Here is a 26,176-nt window from a genome sequence, read left to right as displayed (position 1 = left end):
AATTTGTTTATTTGTTCATAAGGTTTTTTTTTCCATGGGATGTGAGCATCACTACAAGGTCAGCATTATTCCTTATCTCTAAGTATCATTGAGAAGATAATGGTAAACAGTGTTCTTGAACCACTTCAGTCCAATTCTATAGTGGTTTAGGAGATTGGAGTGGTTTTCAGAGCACAATTAGGAGTCAACCATACAGTGGGGACTGGAGTCACTAGTGGACCAAATGGACTAAAGGCTTTTGGGAACCAATTAGATTTTAACAGAATTTGATAGTTGCCTGATCATCACTACAGAGATAGGCTTTTAATTCCCAATTTATTAACTCATTGAGTTTAAATTACATCAATAGCCATGGTAGAATTTTAATCTAGGTTCCTATTGTCTCTGGATTACGTGTTGAGTGATATCATTACTACACATCATCCCTGTAAGTTACAGGCAATTCCAACTGACCAGATATTATCTACTTCTAGTAATTACCATTGCACAATCTAAAATACCTTTCAGGTTCATAATTAGAGTTATAGAGTCATTTGGTGTACAGCATGGAATCAGACCCTTTGGTCCAACATGTCCATACTGACCAGTTATCCTAAACGAAGCGAGTCCCATTTGACAGCATTTGACTCATATCTCTCTAAACTCTTCCTATTCTTGTACCCAACCAGATGCCTTTGAAATGTTGTAATTGTATCAGCCTCCACCACCTCTTCTGGCAGCTTGTTCCATAGATGCAAAATAAAAACCCCTCAGTTCCCTTTTAAATCTTGCTCCTCTTACCTTAAACCTATGACCTCTAGCTTTAGACTCCCCTACCCTGGGAATAAGACCTTGGTTATTCACCCTACCTATGCCCTTCATGACTTTTAAAGCCTCCATAAGGTCACCCCTCAGCCTCCGACACTCCAGAGAAAAATGTCCCAGCCTATTCAGCCTCTCCACATAGCTCGAAACCTCCAATCCTGAGAACATCCTTGTAAATCCTTTTTGAACTCTTTCAAGTTTAATAGCATTGACTGATGTCTACAATATACATTGAAAATACTGGTGTGCTGGTTCAAGATTGGAATTAATGGCATTCGCATTGATGCAGCTAGAAATAGTGCTCAATTTTTGCACAGATGAAAATTGTTGTTCTGGCTAAATGATTCAAATTTGGCTGAACTAACAGTCTGATCAAAAACCAGAATTAGTAAGGGGATATATTGAATTCTGATTTATTTTATTAACCTATTTTTCTTACCAACGTGTTCAGAAATGTTATTACACACCTCTGAGAAGGTGGGTCTTGAATCCAGGCCTTACATAGAATTCTTAGCTTGCCTTGAGCTCTGAACATATAAACCCAAGTTTGAGAAACAGTACATCTAACTGCTACACAGTATGAAACTATTGCAATAATAGACATTTATTTGGCAACACATTGCCTCAAGTATGTGAGCAGCATGTGGAAGCCTGTGATAAATAGGTCAGTGTCTTTTCAGGGTGAAGATTTATTTGTGGGCAGGTTCAGTCAGCCAAACACTAAGGCAACAGACTGTGCAAGCTAGAAGTGCCAACATGTTAAATCACATGGAGTAGTGAGACAGTTCTGCAAGGAGTGATTTTACAATGCTGGAGAGGAATGTTTGTTTTTATACAATAAAAATGTTAGGACATCAAGCTGCAAAAACCCATGCAGTTATTCTTCGTTTGACTTTTTGAAAAACATCCTTACCAAATTAAAGATGATCTCCTTCATTGTATTTTCTACTTTGCTGACATCTCTTTTATTTAAGTTATGTCGGGAGTTCTCAGTAGTAATAGACAATGGATTCATTGTACTCATTGTTTCTACCTGCAGGTGAAAAGCAATTTCATTATTCATGATTCTTGAATTCTATGTATAGCTGGATCCATACAACTTTGATAAACTCTTTAAGGCACATCGCTTTCACATGAGAATAGTTTTGAACATCATTTGTTTGGGGTGAATTAAAGAATCTTCACTCTGCTGGCTTAGTTGATAATGGTGTTGTTTGAAGCTATGTTGCTGAGTCTTATAATCTAAAATAACATCCTGATTCAATTACTGACCTCTGGTCAGCTAGTTAATGGTTACTAAGCAAGGCAATAGAGATGCTATAATCGGAGCATTGTCGGTGGTGAGCAAGAAAAGAAATACAACTTCCTGCTCCACAGGAAGAGGTTAGAACTATGTGTCATCACCAAACCTATAAATACATTGGACCCTATCCAAGCAACTATTCTTTATCCTCAACAATGATCAAGTAAAAGGAGCAAACCACCAAACTGACCTACTGTGATCCATCTAGATTCATAGATTCATTCGGGACATTGAGGTTGCATCAACAATAACTACCACTGAATGTGCACTCATTCCAATTTCCTGCACTTGCCCCATATCCTTGAATGTTATGATATTTCAAGCGCTCATCCAAATATTTTTTAACTATTGTAAGGTTTCCAGCCTCCACTATCTTCCCAAGCAGTACATTCCAGATTCCCATCACCCTCTGATTGAAAAAATATTATTTCCCAAGTCCCCTCTGAATCTCCTGCCCCTTACCTGAAAACTATGCCCTCTTGTGATTGACCTTCAACAAAGGGGAACAACTGTTCTCTATTCACCCTGTCCGTACCCGTCATAATCTTATCCATCTCAATCATATCCCCCTTTGGTCTTCCCTGCAGTAAAGAGAACAATCCAAGCCTATCTAGTCTCTCCTTATAGCTCAATTTCTCCATCCCAGGCAATATTCTGGTGAACCTCCTCTGTACCCCCTCTAGTGCTATCATATCCTTCCTGTAGTGAGGTGACCAGAACTGTGCAGACTACTCCAGCTGGGGCCTGACCAATGTTCTGCACAATTTTAACATTACCTCCTTGCTCTTATACTCCAAGCAACGACCGATTAAAGCAAGTGTCCCATATGCCTTCTTAACTATCCTATCCACATGCTCTGTTGATTTCAGGGATCTGTAAATAATTACCACACGATCTCTCTATTCTCCTAAGCTACTCAAAGTCTTGCCATATATTAAATACTCCCTCATCTTGTTTCTTCTAAAATGCATCACCTTGCACTTTTCAGGGTTAAATACTCTCTGCCACTGGTCTGCCCATCTATATCTTCCTGCAACCTATAACATTCACTATTAACCTCTCTATGAATCTTGGTGTTAGCTGCAAATTTGCTTAGCAATCCCTCACATTTTCAGCATATCATTTATATATATAACAAACAATAAGGATCCCAGTACTGATCCTTGTGGCACACCACTGGACACTGGCCCCCAGTCACTCAAACAGCTTTCTTCTGCCACACTTTGAGCGCTATTACTAAACCGATCTATCTCACCAATATCTCCCCATTTCATATGCTTCATATTCTCAATCCATCTCCCATGTCAAAAGCTTTGCTAAAATCCATATTATCAATATCAACTGAACTTGCCTCACCCACACATGATCATATTTTCAAAAATATTCTAACAGATTTGTTAGGCATGACATCCCTCTGACAAAGTTATGTTGATTATCTCTAATTAACCCATGCCTTTCCAAGTGGGTATTAATTTGCTCCTTCAGAATTTTATACAATAGTTTCCCTACCACTGGGTTGTAATTTCTTTATTCATCTATACCATCTATTATGAAGTTGTAGGTGTGTACTGTACCTTTAAGAGAGAGTGACTGCTGTTCTGCACTGAGAGCTTACAAGCACCTAAATCATTTGACTAACTAGCAGTCCCAGGGTCTACTGGAAAATTGAAATATGTAACATTTGGCTGAGAAATAGATACCTGAGTTGGTTGCTGTTTTGACAATAATTTCAATTTAACCAATCAATTTAAATTATGCCCCAAGATACTAAAACCCAACCGAGTTTGAATTTATAGTTTTGCCAACATTGAACCAATGAGACGATCCAAAATTGGGGGTATAAAAAAGGCAGGCAGTTTGACAGTCAGACAGTGTGACTGCCATTGAAACACTTTCTATCAAAGATACCTTTTCATATGAAACGTATTCACAGTAAAAGAAAGAAGACGACCCAGGGAGTTCCTCAGCCACAAAAAGACACTGACGATGACAGCCGCTGTATGGTTTTAAAATTAGGTTCATGTAATTTTAATAAATATTTTATTGGAACAGTACATTGTTATAGAGTTGGAAACAGAAAGTAAGCAGTTAAGAGAAAGGGTGGAGTTTAGAGTTGTGAATAGTTGTTGTTTAATGTTCACCTTTAGAGTTAAAGACTAAATTGATATTATTTTCTTTAAATAGTGGAATTTGGAAGTTCTTTGTCACTCACCTTTTGACAGATTACGAGGTCAGGTGAGCTTTTATGGGTGTTTGGTTTAATTAACAGAGGGGTTCACCGCCATGTCATAACACACTCCGCTTAAAACGTGGAACCACATTGGTCATCCTCCAGACCTCTGCATCTCTCTCGTGGCTAGAGAGGAATTAAAAATTTGTGACAAATTCCTGCCTTGCCTCCCATAGTGACCTGGGATGCAATTCCTCTAGGCCAGGGGATTTGTCTGTGTTTAAGCCCAACAAAGCCTCCAAAACCTCCCTGTGTTCTATGTCAAACTGTGCATGTTCCTCACAGTCCCTTTTCCCATATTCTGTATCTGTGTTCTCCATTCCAGAGTGAAGAATGAAGTTTTCATTTAATACCCTTCCAATATCCTGCGGCTTCACACAAAGGTTCCTTGGTTCCTATTGTGTCCTAATCTTTCCATGGTTAATCTATTCCCCTTAATGTATTTATAAAATATCTTAGGATTCTCCCTAATCCTGTTAGCAAGTCCTTTCTCATGCTCCCTTTTTGCTCTTCTAATTGTTTGCTTAAGTTTCCTTCTGTACTTCATGTGTTCCTCTATGGCTGCAGCTGAGTTGTCTACTTTGGACTTGCTAAATGCCCCACTCTTCTTCCTCCTCCAGTTCTGAATTGTCCTAGACATCCAGGATTCTCTGAACTTATTGCTCCTACATTTCCCTCCCTGGAGTAAATGTTGCACCTGTACTGTCCCCAGCTCCTTTTTGAATGCGCCCCATTGCTCTGCTGTAGACTTACCCACAAGGAGTTAGCCCAGTTTATTGTGGCCAGATCCTGCTTCATTTTAATAAAATTTGCCTTCCCCTAGTCCAAAACTGTCATTTGCAAGCCATCATTTTTCTTGTTCAGAACAAATTTGAACTGAACCATATTCTGGTTGGTATTGCTAAAATGTTCCCTCACTGACACATTGAACATCTGGCCAGCTTCTTTCCACAGAAGCAGATCCAGCACTGTGCTGTCCTTTGTTGGGTCTTTTATATATTGATATAAAAAACTCCCATGGATACATTTTAAGACGTCTGCCCATTCTAAACCATTAACACTATGGCTATCCCAATTTATAAGGAGAAAGTTGAACTCCCCGAGTATATTTACCCAATTATTACTCCTACACACCTCTGTGAACTATTTACAGAGTTGCTCCTCTATTTCCTGCTGACTCTTTGGGGGCCGTATAACACATTCCCAGTAAACTGCCTCCTTAATATTCCTAAGTCCTACCCACAAAATTATCATCTTTCCTTACTGCAGTAATTGACTCCTTAATTAATAGTGCTACCCACACCCTTCTTACACCCTCCTCTGTCTCACCTGAGAATCCTATAGCTCAGAATGTTAAGTTGCTAGTCCAATCCTTCCCTCAACCATGCTCCTGTGATAGCAACAATATCATACACCCAATGCGCCAATCCATGCCACTCACTCATCAGTCGTAACTATTACATCCCGCGCATTAAGGTGAAGTCCATCCAGCCTTGTCTTATTCTCTTGACATTCAACATAGAACTCACTATGGCTTACTTCCCTTGCTGTAACATGATATATCTCCATTTCATTTATATTCTGTGTCCCCTCCTTCTCCTAGATGAGATAAAACTCCATCCTGGGGTCACATCTTTGGCTGCAGAAACACCTGTCTGCTCCCCTAACTAAAGAGTCAACTATCACTCTTATTTTCCCTCCACACCTTCGTTTAGTCAAACTGCTTGTGATGCCAGAAGCTTGGCTCTGACTGCATTCCTCTGAAAGACCAGCACCCTCATCAGCTTCCAAAATGGAATACCAGTTAGTGTGCGAGACCCCAGGGGATACCTGCGCTACCTGCCTATTCTTTCTGGTCTGTCTGGTGGTCACCCATTCCCTTCTTTTCTCTAATCACTTCAGCTGTGGTATGACTCTCTCTAAATGTTGCTATCCATATAACCCAGCCTCACGAATGAGCTCTGGTGTCTCCAACCGCTGCTCAAGCTCCGAGACTCGGAGCTCCAGCTTCTGCAGCTGGAAGCATTTCCTGCATATGTGCTCACCATCTGTGGTCATACGGCATTCCTAATAATAATGAAAAGTCTCTATTAAATAGACAACAGTCACAATATCATAGCATACTTGTCCTAACTATAATAATAGTACTTGAAGAAGATCAAAGTAAAACATAAATATCATTATTCCTTTAATAATAAAATCTTTGTTTTAAATTAGTATCCTCAAAAGAAACTATAAATTGTTAGTTACACGATTCACAAATTCCTGAACAGAACATTAATACAGTATGCAATACACTATAATATGCCGACAATAATGATTTTCATCATCTTATCCCTTATTTCCTCACATGATAACTTGCACATTTTAAAAGTGCAAATTCTTACCCAATTTTCAGCATTGGAAGCGTTCACTGTGCAGTTGATTTGGCCCCATGGAATGATCTTCGATTTGAACAGTAGACTGTTACCAAGGAAAGCTGCAGGCCAGTCAATTTCAAGTACAGCACCACTAATTGCTGATGGACCATTGTTACGTAGCTAGGGTGAGACACAGAACGGATTATATAACACCTTTATTTCATAACCATTTGATCATTTTCAAATTAACTAACGTACCGCACCATGATGAGTTAACTTCTTTTACCTCTTGATGAGAACAAGAGGTCACTGCTCTGCCAATTTGTTCACTAAGAAGTTTGTAATGATTATAATTCCCCTGTTTATTGAATACCCTTACTTCTTAAGTATCTGTCTCCGTCAATTGTTTTTGCAATCACAATATTTTGGGATTATGCATTAGACATTCTTGTGGTCATTTGAGTTTTTTGAGAATAAGCTTTTAGCCTGTTTAGTTCTAATACTATGAATGTCTTCCCCTGTTTTGGACTCCTTTGCGAACTGGAAGAGAGACTTCTGATTGTTTCTGATTTCTATTTTCACATGTTCAATAACTTTCAGGTTGACATTGCAAGTTAAATGAACCCACTTTTGATAAAGTTCTACTGAATTAGAGCTGTTAACCTGGAGCTCTGGTAGTTTTATAGTTGACATATTCCCTAACTCTCAGCATCAAATGCACCATCGAGTCTGCAACTCAACTTGCAAGGTGATACAAATGAGAGTTTGCATTCTGACAGGGCACACTATTCTGAATCTGTTCCTCCACCTCATCGAGCAACTGCACCACCCCGGAGTCATTTGGATTTATCCAGTGTCACAAAAGAAAAGGACTGTATTTTTCATCAGGCCCTTCTTCATTCAGGCTCTGTCACAATCCTAGTGTATCACCAGAAAACTGAGGCAAAATCCTGTATGGTCATAGCTGAGACACTGATTCCGAAAGAAAGATAAGAACAAATGAATTTGTGTGTCAGGACTTAAGGTGGGATTTTCACTAATGAGTCAGATAGCACAAATTGGGAAATTTCCTGACGCGCAGATCTGCCTCAGTTTAACATGCTTATTATCTCACAATTTTCACTCCAAGGCAGAGTGAGGGATATATTGTGAGATAGAGTTGGGTCCAGAAGCAGATCTTAGATGACCATGGGCGCTGGCGAGACAGGCTAATAAGGTGTGTTGTGGTTCTCTGCGAATTCATGTCAGTTGTAATAAAAGTTGCCTTCCAGCCTTTACACTTCATGCTGCCCAGCAACTCCCCATAGCACCTCATACTCTCCATGCCAACTCATTTCCCATTCATGCTCATTCACCCACAATGCACTATGTATATAATAACAATGGCATGTGTGGAACTGCTGCGAAAGAAAAGAACACTCTTCGGAGATATTTTAAAAAATTATTGGCTGTTCCTACAACTCTATAAATGTCAATCAAACAGACCATTAAAGTATCAACAACAGAGGTTTCAAACACTTTATATCTCTTAATCGAGTCTGATAAAACAATTATTCCTTTGTCAATGGCTCACAGAAAGAACAACTTATTTTCACTGTGTAAAAGTGTCATTCGAACAAAGCCAAGAATTTGGTTTGCTTGTTAAAACAGATTCCCCACTGAGTTATTACTTTGATGGTCTGGGTTCTCAACTGAGCTTGCATAATGGGGAATACCTTGTGAAAGTGCAGAAAAGGAGCATAAGTTGGAAATGGGTTAGAATGGAAGGTATTGGTAGGAAGGAATTGGTATTGAATGGAAGGAATGGAAGGTAATGAATGGGCCACAAAGAGTGGATAGGTGTTATAGATTTAGCATTTTCAATGCATTTTTCAAATGGTTCCAGAATCCAGACTATGTTTCATGATGCCTCTGAGGGGCTATGAGCCATGGAAAAGCTGACTTCACAGGAATTGGGGCCTAGGTGATATTATCTTTGCAATGGAGCTAAACAGGTCCAGAATGCAGAGCATGGATTCGCTACATGCTTCCTTATCTCATGCCAGCAAAAAAATTGTTGTTGTCAGCGATGTGATAGAAATCCTGGAATCTGACCATCCCCACTGTTTTTAAATGACTCCAGATTTATTCCAACCCCACGAAGGTCCAGCCCTTAGGTCAATAAGATTTATTCCCCTCACATGCTGCCCATGTTGTCACCAATCAAAGATGCTATTTTATATCAACTTTGTCCAATTAGTATTCATGATTCAATTTAAATTCACTTCTTATGTGGTTTTCCCATCGAAAAACATCTGTGTCTCACTGAAACTTAATACAGCAAGATTGTATGCCAGTCTACATCATAAGGCTTTATCAACTACCATACCACCTTCAAAAATGCATGTCCAGTTTAAAAAGTGCATTTGCTGCGATTTGTTTTTTCAACATTGAGTCCATTGACATTTCTGAGAAAATTGTGATCATATTTCTTCTATTAAGCAACTGACCCACACAGGGAGGAGACACAACATATGTAAATTTAGTGGCTCACTGGAAACTATATATGGTATTGTTGCTATCATGTTGTTTACTGGATAAAAGCACCCACAAAGGATAGCTGATGTACATTGGTTCACCTTGAACATATGACACAGAAACAGATCATTCAACCCAATTAGTCATTCCAATCCACATTAATCTCACCCGAGTCCATCAACTCAGTTCAGCCTCACGGAATTTTATTTTCTTCTAGTTTTCTTTTGGAAGTATTCTATTCACCTCAATGACTTCCTGTAGTACTGTGTTTTACATTTTAACTACACTCTGAGTGAAGTCATGTCTCTGTAGACTCTATTAGGGAGCAGAAGTCATTTGGTTCGATTCCCATCTTGCACTCCCATCAGGGCTCCTGATGAAGGGCTTATGCCTGAAACGTCTATTTTCCTGCTCCTCGGATGCTTTTCCAGCACCACACTCTCGACTCTAATCTCCAGCATCTGCAATCCTCACTTTCACCTCTATGACCTTAGTCCAATCAATAATTTGACAATAATGAGCCTCGTGTTAGGTGGGGAAATGTGGTCAAGGGGTCAATCTGACATCTGTTCGGTGACCATGAAAAGACATTCACAGGCAGAAAATTGGTTTGAAGCTGACTATCTCCTAAGCCCTCCCCTCAGTCATAACCCACTAACGGTGGGCTAAATCCACCCATTACTCAGGGGCAAGGCCCACCCTTGGGTGATGCTAGTCAATCTGAATGGTCAGCAGCCCCCATTACTGCTGGCAGTGCCAGAACTTAGTTGTGGGCACTAGGAATCTTCAGAAAGGTGTCCAAAAAAAGATCATGGCTGACCTGTGAAGGCAAGCTCTGTATTTCATGGTGGTGAAGACTCCGAGAGAGAGTTGGGTGAAGAGATGGAGGCAGGTTCTGCTGGGCAGGTGTTGCTGAATTCTACGTGGGTGGCATCTGGTGCCCTGATATACTTAGGGCATCCCGGAATAAACTCCCCCTACTATTCTTCCCACATTTATTCATGTAGGTATTTAAAAACAGCTTGCCCATTCCTGTCTGACTGTCCACACCAGCTATATTTTCGCATGGGCAGAATATTAAACGAGTCAAGGAAGAGGAGAGGAGGAGAAATTTCTAGACAGTAAATGAACTGTGGAATTCTCTGCCGTAGAAAGTGAAACTATAACATTGAATGTTTTCAAGAAGGAGTTAGGCATGGTTCTTTGGGGTAAAGTGATTAGAGGGTAAGGGGAGGAAACAGGAACAGGTTACTGAGCTGGGTGATCTGTCATAATCATAATGAATGGCAGAGCAGACTCAAAGGGCTGAATGGCCTACGTCTGCTCCTATTTGCTTTGTATCAATGTTTCTAAGTCAGTTGAGCTTTTAATAATCTGAGAGGCCACCAACAAGCTCAATTAACCCTTAATTAGGTATTTGCATAAGTGGGTCTGCCTGAATTACGGGCTGAAATTGGAGGTGGGTGGGTAGGTAATGGGGGGGGGGGTGGAGGGGCACCCTGGGACATATCGTACACACCCCCACATAGCGGGTGCATATCTCCCAGTGTTGATGTATAGTGGGGACATTGCTGATCTCAATTCTGGTGTCCATTATACTCAAAGAGCCTGGTAACTGTAAAATGTAAAGAAGGATTAATTAGGTGAGAGATTCCGATCAGAGGCAGTTGGAATACAATAAGATTAATGTGGATTAGAAACACTGTTACTGACTAACCTGTGAAAAGATCTAATTCTCTGCTCTGTATTCCACAGAAACCTAATTATATGGGTAGTTGTCACTCGATTAGTTGAACCTATTAACTGAGCATCATTGTAGCCAAAATTTCACAACTGGGAGACATGGTGAAGATTGGCAAATGTTATTGATGCAAAGATTCAATGATCTGTGACAAGGGCTCAAATCTCACCGTGAAGCTGGCAGAATTTAGGTTCATAAATCTGGAATTGAAAGTTAACCTAATTAATATTGTGGCACAGTGGCTCAGTGGTTAGCAGTGCTGCCTTACAGCACCAGGATAAAACAAGGATGCTGGAAACCAGATTCTAGATTAGAGTGGTGCTGGAAAAGTACAGCAGTTCAGGCAGCATCCGAGAAGCAGGAAAATTGATGTTTCTGGCAAAAGCCCTTCATCAGGACCTGGGTTCAATTCCATCTTCGGGTGACTGTCTGTGTGGAGTTTGCACATTCTCCCCGTGTCTGTGTGGGTTTCCGTCGGGTGCTCCAGTTTCCTCCCACAGTCCAAAGGTGTGCAAATTCAGTGGATTGGCCATGCTAAATTGGCCATAGTGTGCAGGGATGTGTAGGTTAGGTGCATTAACCTTGGGAAATTCAGAGTGAAAGGATAAGGGATGTGTTACTCTTTAGAGGGTCAGTGTGAACTTGTGGGGCCAAATGGCATGTTTCCACACTGAAGGGATTCTATGGTATTCTATTCTACAGTAATATTGACCAAGAAACTATCACTGATTTGTTAAAAAAACCCATCTAGTTGGCTTTAAAGAAAGAAATCTGTTAGCATTACCTGATCTGATGCGTGTGTGATTTCAGACCCATAGCAATGTGACTGACTCTTAAATGCCCTCTGCGATGGCCCAGCAAGCCATTGAAATCAAAGGCAATTAAGGATGGACAATAAATGTTGGCTTAGCCAATGACACCCACATCTTATGAGAGAATCAAAAAGTAAAATAGCTGCCAGCATGAGATCAAATTAGTGTAGTAAATGCCGCCTCTCTGTCCCAAGATGTGGACGCCGATTAAGACATGAAATTATTTGCTCAACCAGTACGCATGCATATAAAAATGGCAACATCAAAAGCAAAAGATGGCATATCAGATAACCATCAAAATGCAGTACCTTTAAATCTGACAGGCGCTGTACCTACCTCATAGGTGTGCTGTATCATTGGCAGAGGCTCATTCTTCACTTCTAGATCTGCAGATGACTCTAGATCAACATAGGGGAGGACAATGTTCTCAGGTAGTGAAGCCCTGACATTAAAAGACAACAAGTTATGAAGAAACTCCAAAATCTTTAATTTTAAATAATTTTGTTCCTTTGATCAATTTTCTCACAACATGCAACCATTCCCTGGTTTGCCTCCGATTAATTATTCAACTTCTTTGATTGAAGGGTGATTCCTAAATGCTGGGGTCGATATGCCATTTTCCTCTGTTTATCATGAATAGAGATTATAGCTCACATTAATAGTTTGACATGTTGGGAGAGGGGTGTTGCATTGCATGTTAATAACAGCGACAGTCTTTCAACGAATAGAAAGCAAGTCAGTTCCGCAATGCAACACCATCTGCTTGATTTTCCTTTTTGTGCACCGTTTAGGTGATACCCAGTGTTCAAACAGTGAAGAAAGGTATTATATGTGCTGACTTGTGATTCAATTGCCTGAAGATGTCATTCTCCGATTTTGCAGACTGGTATAGCAATCACTGTAGCTCTAAACAGACGGGTTTGTGAGAGTATTTTTAAATCAGTGAAGAAGACCAAAGAACCAAGTCAAGGAGCGTTTCCCTGGGGATGGGGGAGTTCAAAACAAGGGAATATATTTGAAAGGTAAGAGGAGAAAGGTTTAAAAAATACACGAGGGGCACCGTTTTATGCAGAGCCTTGTTTATGTGTGGAATGAACTGCCGGAGAAAATGGTAGATGCAGGTACAGTTAAATGTTTAAAAAGTGTTTGGATAAGTACATGAATAGGAAAGGCTTGGAGGGATATGGGCCAAATGCAGACAGGTGGGATTTGATTAGTTTGGGAATGTGGCCAGCATGGACTGGTTGGACGGAAGGGTCTGTTTTAGTGCTGTATGACTCTATGACTCTAAGCTGGGCATCTGTTCATATCAGTGACATTGGATGATGAAGGCTGATGAGAAAACCTTCAAGCTTTCCTCCAAATCACACCTTATCCTGTTCATTGTTGCTGAACGAAAATTCTGAAACTCCTATCTAACAGCGCTGCAGGAATACTTTCACCACACGAACTGTAGCATTTTAGGAAGAAGGCCTATATCAATTTTCTTTGAGGAAAATTAGAAATAGGTCATAAATACCAGCCTTGCCAGCAACATTCACAATATAGAAATTAATCTAAAATCATGATCACTGTTCTATCCTGTCCTGGCAAAGCATACCTCATGCTTCCCTGCATAGGTACAGATGGTTTTCTTTGTGTGGTAAGGTGAAGGCTATTTGTTTGATGCTGACTGCACATCTTCGGCTATTAAGCCCAACAAGCAGTGCAAATAATTACTTCTCTTATTTCCACAGTCTTGAGAAAGAGTCAGTGGGTCATTATGTACAAGGCAGTTCAGTGAATGCATATTGTACTGTGGGTAAGCCACATTTGCAGTGAGTGCACGTCAGAGGTAGAGTTATATCAGAGATGGGTTCATCCTGCCAGGAACATGGGAAGGCAGGATTACTCCTACAGTTCACAATACCACACATTAAAGACAATAAAAATAAATTTGAAAAGATTAACAAGACTGATTCTTACCCTGTTAGATAAATCTGGGTCACAACTTGAACAGGAAACGTCAAATAGATCTCCTCACTGCTGGAATTTCGTATGTTTTTACTGGAAAATTAAATTGATATCAAGTTACTGAAGGATAAGAGTAAGGAGCCAATGTTCTATGATTGAATTTGTTCCATTATCTGAACCTTGACAATAAATCACAATCTCTTACTCACATTTTCTCATGATTACATGAATTAAAATCAATGCAGATAGAAGTGGAGGTGAAATGGTACTGATGACATTATGAGATAGACATTGAATAGCTAGTTCAATGTGATGGTATAATGAAGAGAGCTGTTGGATGTGATGAGGCAGCGTTCTCAGTAAGAGTGAAGCCACAGTCTTTCATAGAACCAGAGGCTTTCCCCCATGGGATTAATCAAGGTATCCTTCTTCATTAATACATGATACATAATGGACTGCAGTACTTAGGAATGATTTGATTGTATTTGGGTCCAATATGTTTTTGTGTTAGAACATCAATGAGATGCATGTTTTGCATCTCAACTTTTCTGTTTTAGCTCATACACTATTATACTTGTAATTATTCTGATCATTGAGTGTGCATATTGTGTAATTAATTAATTTTTCTTTCAATTATAAAATCATGAGCCATACCCTTCTCTCTGAGCCAGCCTAATCCCTTAGAAGATGAGTCTAATCTGCTCAGAATTTTTAGAAAACAGCTAATGAAAAATATGTTTTTCCCACCAAAATTAAGGAAAATATGTTCTAAAGGAGGTAGCAGTGTGAGGAATGTCCCTCAGACTCAATGATATTTGTGTTCTCTCTACCTCCACTCTCTATTTCACCACTGTTGGGCACTCTAACCTCAGCTCCTGAGATTTGTCTTCAGGTCACTGAGATTGAGGTAAGTGGCATAATATTCATTAGACTCAATACACAAACTTCCTGTGGAAGGCTGACAGGTGGTTAAAGGAGCTCATATGTGAAATGTCAGTGAGGCCCTAGGCCCAATTTCCACTTCAGTAATTTAGACATGACCTGAACAAAACCTATCACAGACAAAGGATAAAATTTCTGCTTTTGTATTTACTTGTCTCAGAGATAGATCCAAACACCCTTTTTTAGTTTTATGGCAGCCTGGTAGCATTAGTCATAGACCTTGAAAGATTCATGCATTCCAACATCTAGGATATTCCTCCTTTTAGCAATTTTGAATATCAAGCCTTGCTTGATATTCTTTGTAACTTATTTATTTGACCCACAGTTCCTCATCACTATACATTATTTGCCAGTAATTGTAGACAAATTGAGGGTGGTATGGTAACTCAGTGGTTATTACTGCTGCCTCATAGCACCAGGGACCCAGGTTTGATTCCAGCTTCAGGTGAGTGTCTGTGTGGAGTTTGTACATTCTTTCTGTGTCTGCATGGGTTTCCTCTGGGTGCTCTGGTTTCCCTCCTCAGTCCAAAGATGTGCAGGTTAGGTGGATTGCCCAGAGTATTCAAGGATGTGCAGACTAGTGGATTGGCTATGGAAAATGCAGGGTTACAAGGATAAGGTAGAGTGGGATGTTCTTCAGATGGGCTAAGTGGCCTGCTTCTACTCTGTAAGGATTCTATGACACATTTCCTCGGAATTGTCTCCTATCTGAGTTAATTATATCATTTATACCTTTTTAAAAATGTTCTCCTATTGTATCTGCATTTGCCTGCAACCTGATTCCCCCCCCACCCCCCCAAATCATTGATGAAGATGATGAGGTTCAACAAGCCCAGATGATCTTGTGCTACTTCTCTGATGCTAGGCCCCTGAGGCAAACTCCTTCCCAAAACCGTTAATGACAGCTCGCTATTTATCAGAATACAATTTCATAACTAGTTTCAAATCTGCCCAACAATCCCACAGGATTCATCTCTTTGAAAAACCTGGCCAACAAAGTTTTCAAAATTAAGATATTCAAATAACTGCACAGAGGCTAGTATCCCATCACTAAATCACCCTTTATTTACATGTGTATTGTACATGGACTGAGACCAGCCAACTCAAAGCCAGTCCCTAGACTGTGGAGACATTCTGAATCTCCTGTTTATATCAGTCAGCCAGGGCTCCCTGATTGGCCCAGGGTTAACAGCCACGATCAAGAATCTCACAGTCAATGAGATCCACTTGGCCCTGGTTCTAATCACTACAGATATGCAATGGCAACCAGCCTCTTACATCCTCATCTCACCCATTCCTCACCTCAGGAAGTTACCCTTATCTTTCAAACTTGTAATCAATCCACAAATAAACACTCTTAACACTTTCTGACAGTTAAGTCTCATTCCTGAGCTCATGGTCCAATCAAAGATCTTGGAAGAACTTGCACCTCCAAAATCAGTGGCAATCTTTTCCCAGATTGAATCTCTCCAATGGTGGGGCATTATTCCATTTTGTCCTCTTTTATGCTTCAACATAGAAGACCACTCCATCATTATTTAATGTTTCACCTCCATTCCCTATTCTGTAGCTAACTGGGTCTGGCTTCTTCTCATTTCACATTGACCTAGCCAAGTATTATCAGTTTGTCTTCACCCTCAACCTCACCTATGTGCTTCAATTCTGTGGCATCATCTCAAACTATGGCGTCAGCTTTCTCTCTATATACAAATACACTCAGACTTTCTGGCAGCGAGTAGAGAGAAAAAAACATCAACACTCACTATCATTCTTTCACTGATACAGAGAGCAACTCCTGAAATTCACACATTCACGGTGAAAAGAGGAAATTCAGGAGTTCCTGTCAGCGATTAATGTTGAGGCTCATCCAATTTTCAATCAATTAGAAATCACTGAACTGATGGAAACTTTACACTATTAGTTACACAGAAGAAACCTTTGAATAACTGACATCTTATTGAAAATTTTATGGTTTCATAATTGCTACTTATCAGCATCACTGGCCCTGCAATTTAATTTTATATTTGTGAAATATCAAATTTCTCCAATAATTAAAAATTAGACATTTAAGGTTTTTTTATACAACTAAAGAATTTGTTTGTGGTATTTCAATTTCTACTTTGATTGTGTGCATACCCAATTATTTATTTCACTCCCTGTAAAATGTTATATTTTAAAAAGTGCATCTTCCTTTCCGGTTTGTTGTCTGTGAGGATTATCTTGTTTAAAGACATTGTTGTTTCTGGACAGTGGGAGATCCCTTGGACTTGGTCTCAGATTTAAAAATCAAAACAGGGGAAACCAATGCCACCAAGACTTCCAGATGTTTATGGGCATCTTTCTTTGTGTCCAGAGTATGCATCGTCAATTCATTGACCACAGACACCAAGCCATTGCATGTTATTGTACTCAATGAGGTGACTTTGTTCAAGGTGAAGTTTCCCATCAATCCTTGCAAGGGACTGACTGGGTTGTACAAGTGTACCGTCAATCTGAGAAGTTTTTACCTCATCAAATATTGTTCAACTTCTCACATACAGGATACCCTCTTCACACTTACAGGACATATTTCTGACCAGTCCTATCCTCAGCAACCCCATCTGCAGCTGCCTCCTGTTCTATCACAAGGCAACAAAAGGTATGACAAACCTTTCCCTATCTGTTAAGAGTTATTTAGAATCATTGATTCCCTACAGTTTGGAAGCAGGCTATTCAGCCCATTCTGTCCAGACCGCTGCTCTGACAAGCATTTCTTCCCAGACCCTCACCCCCTTCGCTATCCCTGTAACCCTCTATTTCACATGGCTGATCCACCTAGCCTGCATATCTTTGGACTGTGGGAGTAAATTGGAGTACCCAGAGGAAACCCATACAGACACTGGGAGAACTTGCAAACTCCACATAGATAGTTACCTGAGGCTGGAATAGAACCTGGGTCCCTGATATTGTGAGGCAGCATTGTTAACTACTGTACCGCACCCACTTACTGCGTGGTTGGATGCACCACCTTCTCAACACAGGCCAAGCTTTCCCGAGACATTATTTTCTTGCCTGGAGAACACTTTTATAAATATTGGCCAGCGTGGGCTGCTTTGTGGCCTTCATAGATATTTGTCATGGGGCTTTGATCAGATTTGCATGTTTTAGCCCATTCACTGTGAGGCTCTGTAATATTTACCTTTTAATCTGCATGCTGAGCGTAATATTCTCCACCTGGTCCAAGTTGTGAACCATGAAATGGAACGTTGCCGATATCTAAGGAGAAGCAAATTAAACAAAGCTTTTCCATTGTCTTCGTCATTGGTGCAGTAAAGTGACTAGCTGTGTACTTATCAAAAAGTCAAGCAGCAATTACTAATCAATACACAACAAAGCAAATATTCCAGGTCTGGATTAATATATTAAAGTAACAAGCCAGAATTTATTTTCTACAGCCAGCGTTCTGGCCCTTTGAGCAGTTGATTTGTCATTACAATATGAAGCATGAGGTGAGCTGGTTAACAGTGAGGTCATGAGGACATGCGGGATTAATGTCTAACATGCACCTGATGAGCATAATCTGTAGCATTCTCACACAAGAATAAACTGACCTTCAGAAGATGTACCGAAAAGGTTGATTAAAATGTATACTTCCTGTCAAACCTCAGTAAGCAGCCAGTCATGAGGTGGATGGTTCAGTGTCAAACATACTGCCTCATGAGTAACATAGTTCAGGAAGGTCTAGGGTCAGACCCTGGTTTCCTCTGAGAGAGTGCTTTGTGGGTTGGGTGGAAATGTCCCTGTTCCAATCAGGAGAAGCAAGTGACAAGAATCAACCCCTGGGGTTTTATTTAGCTTATTCTTGAGATGTGGATGCCATTGGCATGTATTGCTCAGCCATAGTTGGCCTTGAAAAGATGCCAGTGGGTTGCTTTATTGAAGAGCTGTAGTCCGATTGGTATCTAGAGAATTGTCTGAGAAACAGCATGTGTGAGCATCAGTCATCAGCTGTGATGTACATCCCTTTCCCCTCACCTCTTCTGATCTGAAACTCCCACAGTCTCTTAGCTGTCATGCCAGATATAGGCGGGAGGATGCCAATACTATGGCAGCATGATGGCTCAGTGGTTAGCACCAGGGACCCAGGTTCAATTCTAGCCTTGTGTGACCGTCTGTGTGGAGTTTGCATATTCTCCCTGTGTCTCTGTGGGTCTCCTCTGGGTGCTCTGGTTTCCTCCCACATCACAAAGATGTGCAGATTAGGTGAATTGGCCATGTTAAATTGTCAATAGTCTTCTACGTTAGGGGAATTAGACAGGGGAAATGAGAAGCAGTAGGATAGAAGCATGGGTCTGGGTGGGTTACTCTTTGGAGAGTTGGTATGGACTTGTTGGGCCAAATGGCTTGTTTCCACACAGTAGGGATTCAATGATTCTCCTGTGGAACCCAACCCCAGAAAAAGTAAAGGAAAAACAAATAGGGTAAATATTGGGTAAATTATACATCCATATATTGCAATATTGCTATATCATACATCGTCTCTTGAATTCACCCTTCAGTTGTAGCAGTACTTTGTTACACTGTGATCTGTAAATACCGCCATTTAGATATTCTTTGGAGCTCACCTGTGCACCACTTTTCATAGGATTACCGAGGTCACAGATCAAAGTTTTTGTGGCATTCTCCGCCTGCACGTTACAGCTCAGCTTTGTGGTGCCCTTAAAGAAAAACATGTACAAACTTATGGAAACAGCAAGGAAATATAACCTGTCAACATCAAAGAAAAAAAAGTCCAAAATTGTATTGTACAGGAATTGTACGATCATAAATGTGAGATTCCAAGCCCAAGAATAGCACCATCCCTTGGCTGAGATGAAAGAAAAGGTGGATCAAACTTGGAACTTTGTATAGTTATATCCCACAGTGAGGGTACCCTGAACTGATTTTCAAGTTGTCCTAAGTGATGTGTAAAAGAGGTCACTTTAACATTGTGTTTTGTATAGATCAAACATATTTTCCAGCAGGATTTAAACTAACCTAATGATAGGGGCCTTTGAAATCATAGAATTCCTACAGTGCAGAAGCAGGCCATTCAGCACATTGAGTCCATACTGACCCTCTAAAGAGGATCCCACCAGACCCATTGCTCCTAATCTAATCCTGTAACCCTTTATTCCCCATGGCTAATCCACCTAACCCACACAACCCTGGGAAATTTGGGCAATTTAGCATAACGAATCCACCTAACCTGCACATCTTTGAACTGTGAGAGGAAACCAGAGCACATGGAAGAAACCCATGCAGACACAGGGAGAATGTGCAAACTCCACCCAATCACCCGAGAGTAAATTGAACCTGGGCCCCTGGCACTGTGAGGCAACAGTGCTTACCACTGAGCCACCATGCTACCCTCAATTCATCCACAATTACTGGAAAGAAATGTGTAGTGGGAAGGAACTATGGGTTAAATAAACAAGTTACACATTAATAGAGGATTAGTAGAGGACTCTGAGGTCAGCACAATCAGGGCCAAGCCAAAGAAGGATCTAACTTTTACTTAACTTGAAAACAAATCTCTCTTCCACATTAACTCCAAAGTAGCAGCAGCAGCAGTGTGTGAGCTGGCGGTGCTCTGAGGACATGAGCTGGCCACTTTCACATGATAAGGACTTTTGAGCAGAGTGGCTTCCCTCTGCAAGTAGGAAGATGATCTCAATAAGGGCACAACTAGTTCCCAAGAACTCCATGTTTTTAAAATTGCTGACAGGAAGGTCAACAGACCCAAAACCGTCAGAGGTTGGTTGCTGCTTCTATTCTCTGCTACTTTTACTTTGATTTGAACAGGAGTAACTTGATAGCACATGTAGTGTATTGAAAGATTGTGTCACCTTGCTTTTCCAAATGGTGAGGTGTCAATAGGTTTAATTCAGTGATGGTAGTTTGTGGTTGACCATACATTAGTTGTACTCAGTGCAATACACAATGGCAAAATGGTGACGACGCTGGAGTAGATTTCTATTTCATGTTTAATTTAAGAAATTAAGAACTGAAGAACATTGTTCCATGTTTTTGAAATTCCAAAAGTTGGTTTTGAGGAAAATTGGGCAATTTGAAAGATTGCTCTATCTGTACATTGTACTCAGGTACACAATGAGTCAGCGTGCAAAGTATTTAAAAGAAAAGAATATATATGGGCACAATGAAGGAATTCAAACCTAACAAATTAAGCTGGTCTAACTATGACAAAAGTTATACATTTGATCAAAAGTGAGTAAAGTTGGAAATAAGGATAAAGCAAATGATGGGGTCAAATGTCTTTGAGGTGTTCTCCAACCTATGTTACCTGCAGAACCCAGTACTCTGGAATATACTCCATTCTGGTTGTGGAGACTTTGGAGAAGATTTGTAGCTCAGGTTGTGGACCAGGTTGTTGGTTTGCTCACTGAGCTGGTGGGTTTGTTTTGAGATGTTTCATCTCCATGCTAGGTAACACCATTAATGAGCCTCTGGTGAAGCAGTGGTGCTCTGTCCCACTTGCTACTTAAGTATCTTGGTTTGTTGTGTTGAGTGATATCATTTCCTGTCCTGATTCTGAGAATTCTGGTAATTCTATTCTGCACGCTTTCCAATATGTTCACTCCTTCTTTTCACTCCTTCTCTCCTTCCTTGTTTATTTTATTTTTTATTCACTTGTAGGATGTGGATGTCACTGGCTGGGCCAAAATGTCTTGTCCATTTCTAGTTGGCCTTGTGAAGGTGGTGGTGAGCTGCCTCTTAGGGTATTGTCTATATTCCTATATTTCATCCTCCCAGTTGTTCCTATAAATGTACACAATACTCCAGTTGATTCCAATAAGTGTCTTATACAAATTCAGCATCATCTACTTGGTCTTGTACTATACACCCGTATTGATAAAGCCCAAGATACTCTATGCTTTATTTACTGCTGTCGCCATCTTCCATGACCTGTTCACATTTGTACATAGGTCCCTCTGTTCCTGTAACCTTTTTAGAATTGTATTCCTTTTATTTATATTCTCTTTTAATGATTTTCTATCAAAGTGCATCACCTCACACTTCTTTACACCTATCCATCCACTTCACCAACTTGTCTATATCCTTTTGAAACACTAGTTAAAATAATCAGAAATATGCAGAAAGGAGAAAAGAAATAAGTGAGTTCTTACATCATTCCTGGTCCAATTATAATATTTTGTTCAATATATACTGCCGTTAAACACGTTTTTACGAGTAACTTTGGCAGTATCAGTGTGCTTCGTTGTGACTCTAGTAAATTCAGTATGCAATCCAACCAGGGTCTTGGGGAGTGTTGCTGAATAAAGAGACCTTGAATGCAGGTTCATAGCTCCTTGAAAAGTGGAGTTGCAGGTAGATAGGATAGTGAAGAAGGTGTTTGGTATGCTTTCCTTTATTGGTCAGAGCATTGAGTGTAGGAGTTGGGAGGTCATGTTGCGGCTGCACAGGACATTGGTTTGGCTGTTTTTGGAATATTGTGTGCAATTCTGATCTCCCTGTTACAGGAAGAATGTTGTGAAACTTGAAAGGGTTCAGAAAAGATTTACAAGGATGTTGCCAGAGTTGGAGGGTTTGCGCTTTAGGGAGAGGTTGAACAGGCTGGAGCTGTTTACTCTGGGAGAGTCGGAGGCTAAGAGGTGACCCTATAGAGGTTTAGATTAGATTAGATTACATACAGTGTGGAAACAGGGCCTTCGGCCCAACAAGTCCACAACAATCACCGAAGCGCACCCACCCAGACCCATTCCCCTACATTTACCCCTGCACCTAACCATACGGGCAATTTAGCATGGCCAATTCACCTGACCTGCACATTTTTGGACTGTGGGGGGAAACCGGAGCACCAAGAGGAAACCCACGCAGACACGGGGAGAATGTGCAAACTTCACACAGTCAGTCGCCTGAGGCGGGAATTGAACCCGGGCCTCTGGTGCTGTAAGGCAGTAGTGCTAATCACTGTGCCACCGTGCCACCCAAAATGATGAGATAGGGTAAATAGACAAGATCTTTTCCCTAGGGTGGAGGAGTCCAGAACTAGAGGACATAGATTTAGGGAGAGAGGGGAGAGGTTTAAAAGGGACCTAAGGGGCAACTTTGTCACACAGAGGGTGGTGCGTATATGGAATGAGCTGCCAGAGGAAGTGGTGGAGGTTCGTACAATTACAGTATTTAAAAGGCAACTGGATGGAAATATGAATAGGGAGGGTTTAGAGGGATACCGGCCAAGTGCTGGAAAATGGGACTAGTTTAGGTTAGCAAAGGTAAAAAAAACAATATTTGGAGTTATATACAAGCTTCCAACAGTGGTCAGGAGCTGGGGCACAAGATACACCAGGAGATAGAAGAGACGTGTAGGAAAGGCAAAGTAATCATGGGGGATTTCAATATGCAGGTAGACTTGGAAAATCAGCTTGGTAGTGGACTGCGGAAAAGGAATTTGTGGAATTTTCCACAAGATGGCTTTTTGGAGTAGTTTGTGTTGGAGCCCACTAGGGAACAGGCAATACTGGATTTCGTGTTGTGCAATGAGGCAGACTTGATAAGGTTCCTTACGGTGAAGGAGCCCTTATGAGGAAGTGGTCATTATATGACTGAATTTACTCTGCAATTTGAGAGGGAGAAGATAGAATCAAAGGGAATGGTATTACAGCTGAATAAAGGTAACTACAGAGGCACTAGGGAGGAGCTGGGTAGAATTCACTTGGAGAGGAGTCTAACATAAAAACAGTGGAATAGCAATGGCAGGAGTTTCTGGGAGTAATTCAGGAAACACAGCAGAGATTCATCTTGAGGAAAAAGAAGCATGGTATGGGGAGGATGAGGCAACATGGCTGACTAGGGGCACCAAGGATAGCATGAAAGCAAAAGAGAAAGCATATAATGTGGTGAAGGGAAGTGGGAAACCAGAGGATCGTGAAGCTTATGAAGACCAACAGAGGACAACAAAAAAAGAAGTAAGGAGGAAGAAGATTAAATATGAGGGTAAGTAATATACAGGAAGACTGTAAGAGTTTCTTTAGATATAGGAATGGCAAAAGAGAGGCAAAGGTGGACACTCGGCTGATGGAAAATAACGCTGGAGAGATAGTAGGGGGGAACAAGGAAATGGCTGAGGAACTGAATAATTACTTTGCGTCAGTCTTCATGGTGAAAGACAGGGATAATATCCCAAAAACTCAAGAGAGTGAGGGGGCAGAGCTACCAAGCTGATTTTCCCAGTCCATATTGAAAGCCCCCATGATTGCTATAGCTTTGTGTTTCCTACACATCGCCAAGGAGAAGGTGCTAGAAAAACTGAATGGCCTGAAGGTGGATAAATCATCTGGATCAGATGGACTACACTCCAGAATTCTAAGAGATATAGGTGAAGAGATAGCAGAGGCGTTAGTGATCTTCAGAGTCTTCACAAACCTTCACAAACCTTGCAAAGATCTTCAGAATGTTCAACGGCCTGTCACAGTTGAAAATGGATATCCCACCTTGCATTAAATACCAAATGCAATTTTCATAAAATAGCAGCAGCTGCTTGCATTTAAAAAGCAGCTTTAACATAATAAAATGACCTATAGCACTCTACAGGGGCTTAAGCAGAAAGCAAAAATTACACTGAGCCACAGAAAGAATATCAGGACAGGCAACCAAAAGTATGGTCACAGAGTGAGGTACAACTTCACAACAGAGGGAACAGAATGGGTGGCACGGTGGCTCAGTGGTTAGCACTGCTACCTCACAGCACCAGGATCCTGGGTTCAATTCCAGCAACTGTCTGTATGGAGTTTACATGTTCTCCCTGTGTCTGTGTGGGCTTTCTCCCACAGTCCAAAGCTGTGTGGGTCAGGTGAATTGGCCAAGCTAAATTGCTCAGGATGTGTGGGGTAGGTGCATTAGTCAGGGGAAATGTGGGGTAATGGGTCTGGGTGGGTGATCTTCAGAGGGGTGATGTGAACTTGTTGGGCAGAAGGGCCTGTTTCCTTGCTGTAGGAATTCTAACTTGATGAAGGAGAGAGAGAGACAGCAAGGTTTATGGGTAGAATTCCAATTCCCCAAGAAAAATCACAAAGCATCCTAAAATACATTTTACAAATGTGATAAACCTCTGATTTGACTCACGAGATGTTTATTAATGGCAATTGGATTGTGTGACCTTGAACAGATCAAGTGAATAGAAATTAATCTTAATCGTTGAAGAATATGGTGCAGATTCAGTCCTCTCACTTTAAATCAATGCAACCTTTAATGTACGAGGAGAAAGTGAGATCTGCAGATGCTGGAGATCAAAGTTGAAACTTTATTGCTGGAACAGCACAGCAGGTCAGGCAGCATCCAGGGAACAGGAGATTCGACGTTTCGGGCACAGGCCCTTCTTCAGGAATGAGCAGAGAGTGTTCAGCAGGAGAAGATAAAAGGTAGGGAGGAGGGACTTGGAGGAGGGGCGTTGGAAATGTGATAGATGGAAAGAGGTCAAGGTGAGGGTGATAGGTCGGAGTAGGATGGAGGCGGAGAGGTCAAGAAGGTCCCTCCTCCCTACCTTTTATCTTCTCCTGCTGAACACTCTCTGCTCATTCCTGAAGAAGGGCCTGTGCCCGAAACGTCGAATCTCCTGTTCCCTGGATGCTGCCTGACCTGCTGTGCTGTTCCAGCAATAAAGTTTCAACCTTTAATGTACCTCATTCAATGCCAATGAACAGTGAAGGATAATGTTTGACAACCATTTCACAATATTGATCCTGCAAGGGTTTCATGTGGTTTAACTTAACTGAAGATTAGTGAATTTACCCTGCACAATATAGATATCAATCAATAAAACTAATCATACCTTACTGTTCTGCACAACTTTGTTGAAGTCTACTTGTGGAAGGATGGGGATGTGAAGTTCTGTTTCATAGGCTCCTTCTCCATTATTGACTGCATTGATAGTCACAGTGAGTGGATTTGGGTCTCCAACAATCAAGTGGGTCTTATCTCTGAAATCATTGGGAAAAGAAACTGTGTTATGGGTGACACTGGTTCCCTCATCCATGAGAAACATAAAAATCTCAAGCTCAATCCTATTCACTCATGCCTCCTTCCTAACAGGAGGCAACAGATAGCAGATCAGAAACAGATATGCTTGCTGGGCTTTGCAGCTCCTCCAATCAATTGTTGCTATGACCAATGACAGTGCCATAAATGCCACCCTGGCTGAGATCAGGTCACATGGCACAGAGTAGAATTATATCAGCTGGAATGACCTTTCTGTGTGTAATGCAGAACCACATCACATGTGGAACCAGACTATCTACGCCATCTTAACTATTTGCACTGGAGTGGACCATTTCTGACAGGCCGAAAGGGTAAGAAAGATCAAATCATTTAGGCTCCTCTGAGTGCTAATCCAGGGCTCTGGGGGAGACCAATGAGCAGGCCATTTAACTCTATACCCACTGCAGGATGTAACATGACTCTGAGATGCACACAAGTCAGAGAAAATTAAAATGAAAGGGCTAAGTCATAGATTCC

General features: G+C 41.0%; 1 protein-coding gene across 1 annotated transcript in view; it reads right to left on the bottom strand.

Moving 5' to 3' along the window:
- Positions 1-26,176, bottom strand: part of LOC122539982 (integrin alpha-8-like) — a 151,409-nt gene that overhangs the window by 15,191 nt on the left and 110,042 nt on the right. The window contains exons 20-26 of the mRNA XM_087977898.1: positions 25,494-25,641; positions 19,267-19,359; positions 17,841-17,917; positions 13,733-13,813; positions 12,104-12,209; positions 6,725-6,877; positions 1,718-1,837 (exon numbers count right to left, since the gene is read on the bottom strand). Coding sequence (XP_087834024.1) covers positions 1,718-1,837; positions 6,725-6,877; positions 12,104-12,209; positions 13,733-13,813; positions 17,841-17,917; positions 19,267-19,359; positions 25,494-25,641 — 778 coding nt within the window. The remainder of the gene's footprint in view (positions 1-1,717; positions 1,838-6,724; positions 6,878-12,103; positions 12,210-13,732; positions 13,814-17,840; positions 17,918-19,266; positions 19,360-25,493; positions 25,642-26,176) is intronic.

The sequence above is a fragment of the Chiloscyllium plagiosum genome, unplaced genomic scaffold (assembly GCF_037043375.1).
Source record: "Chiloscyllium plagiosum isolate Xiang-an unplaced genomic scaffold, Cpla_swu_hap1 HiC_scaffold_32, whole genome shotgun sequence".
Classification (NCBI taxonomy): domain Eukaryota; kingdom Metazoa; phylum Chordata; class Chondrichthyes; order Orectolobiformes; family Hemiscylliidae; genus Chiloscyllium; species Chiloscyllium plagiosum.
Note: the sequence above shows the minus strand (reverse complement) of the source record. Positions and strands in the feature narration are given on the sequence as shown.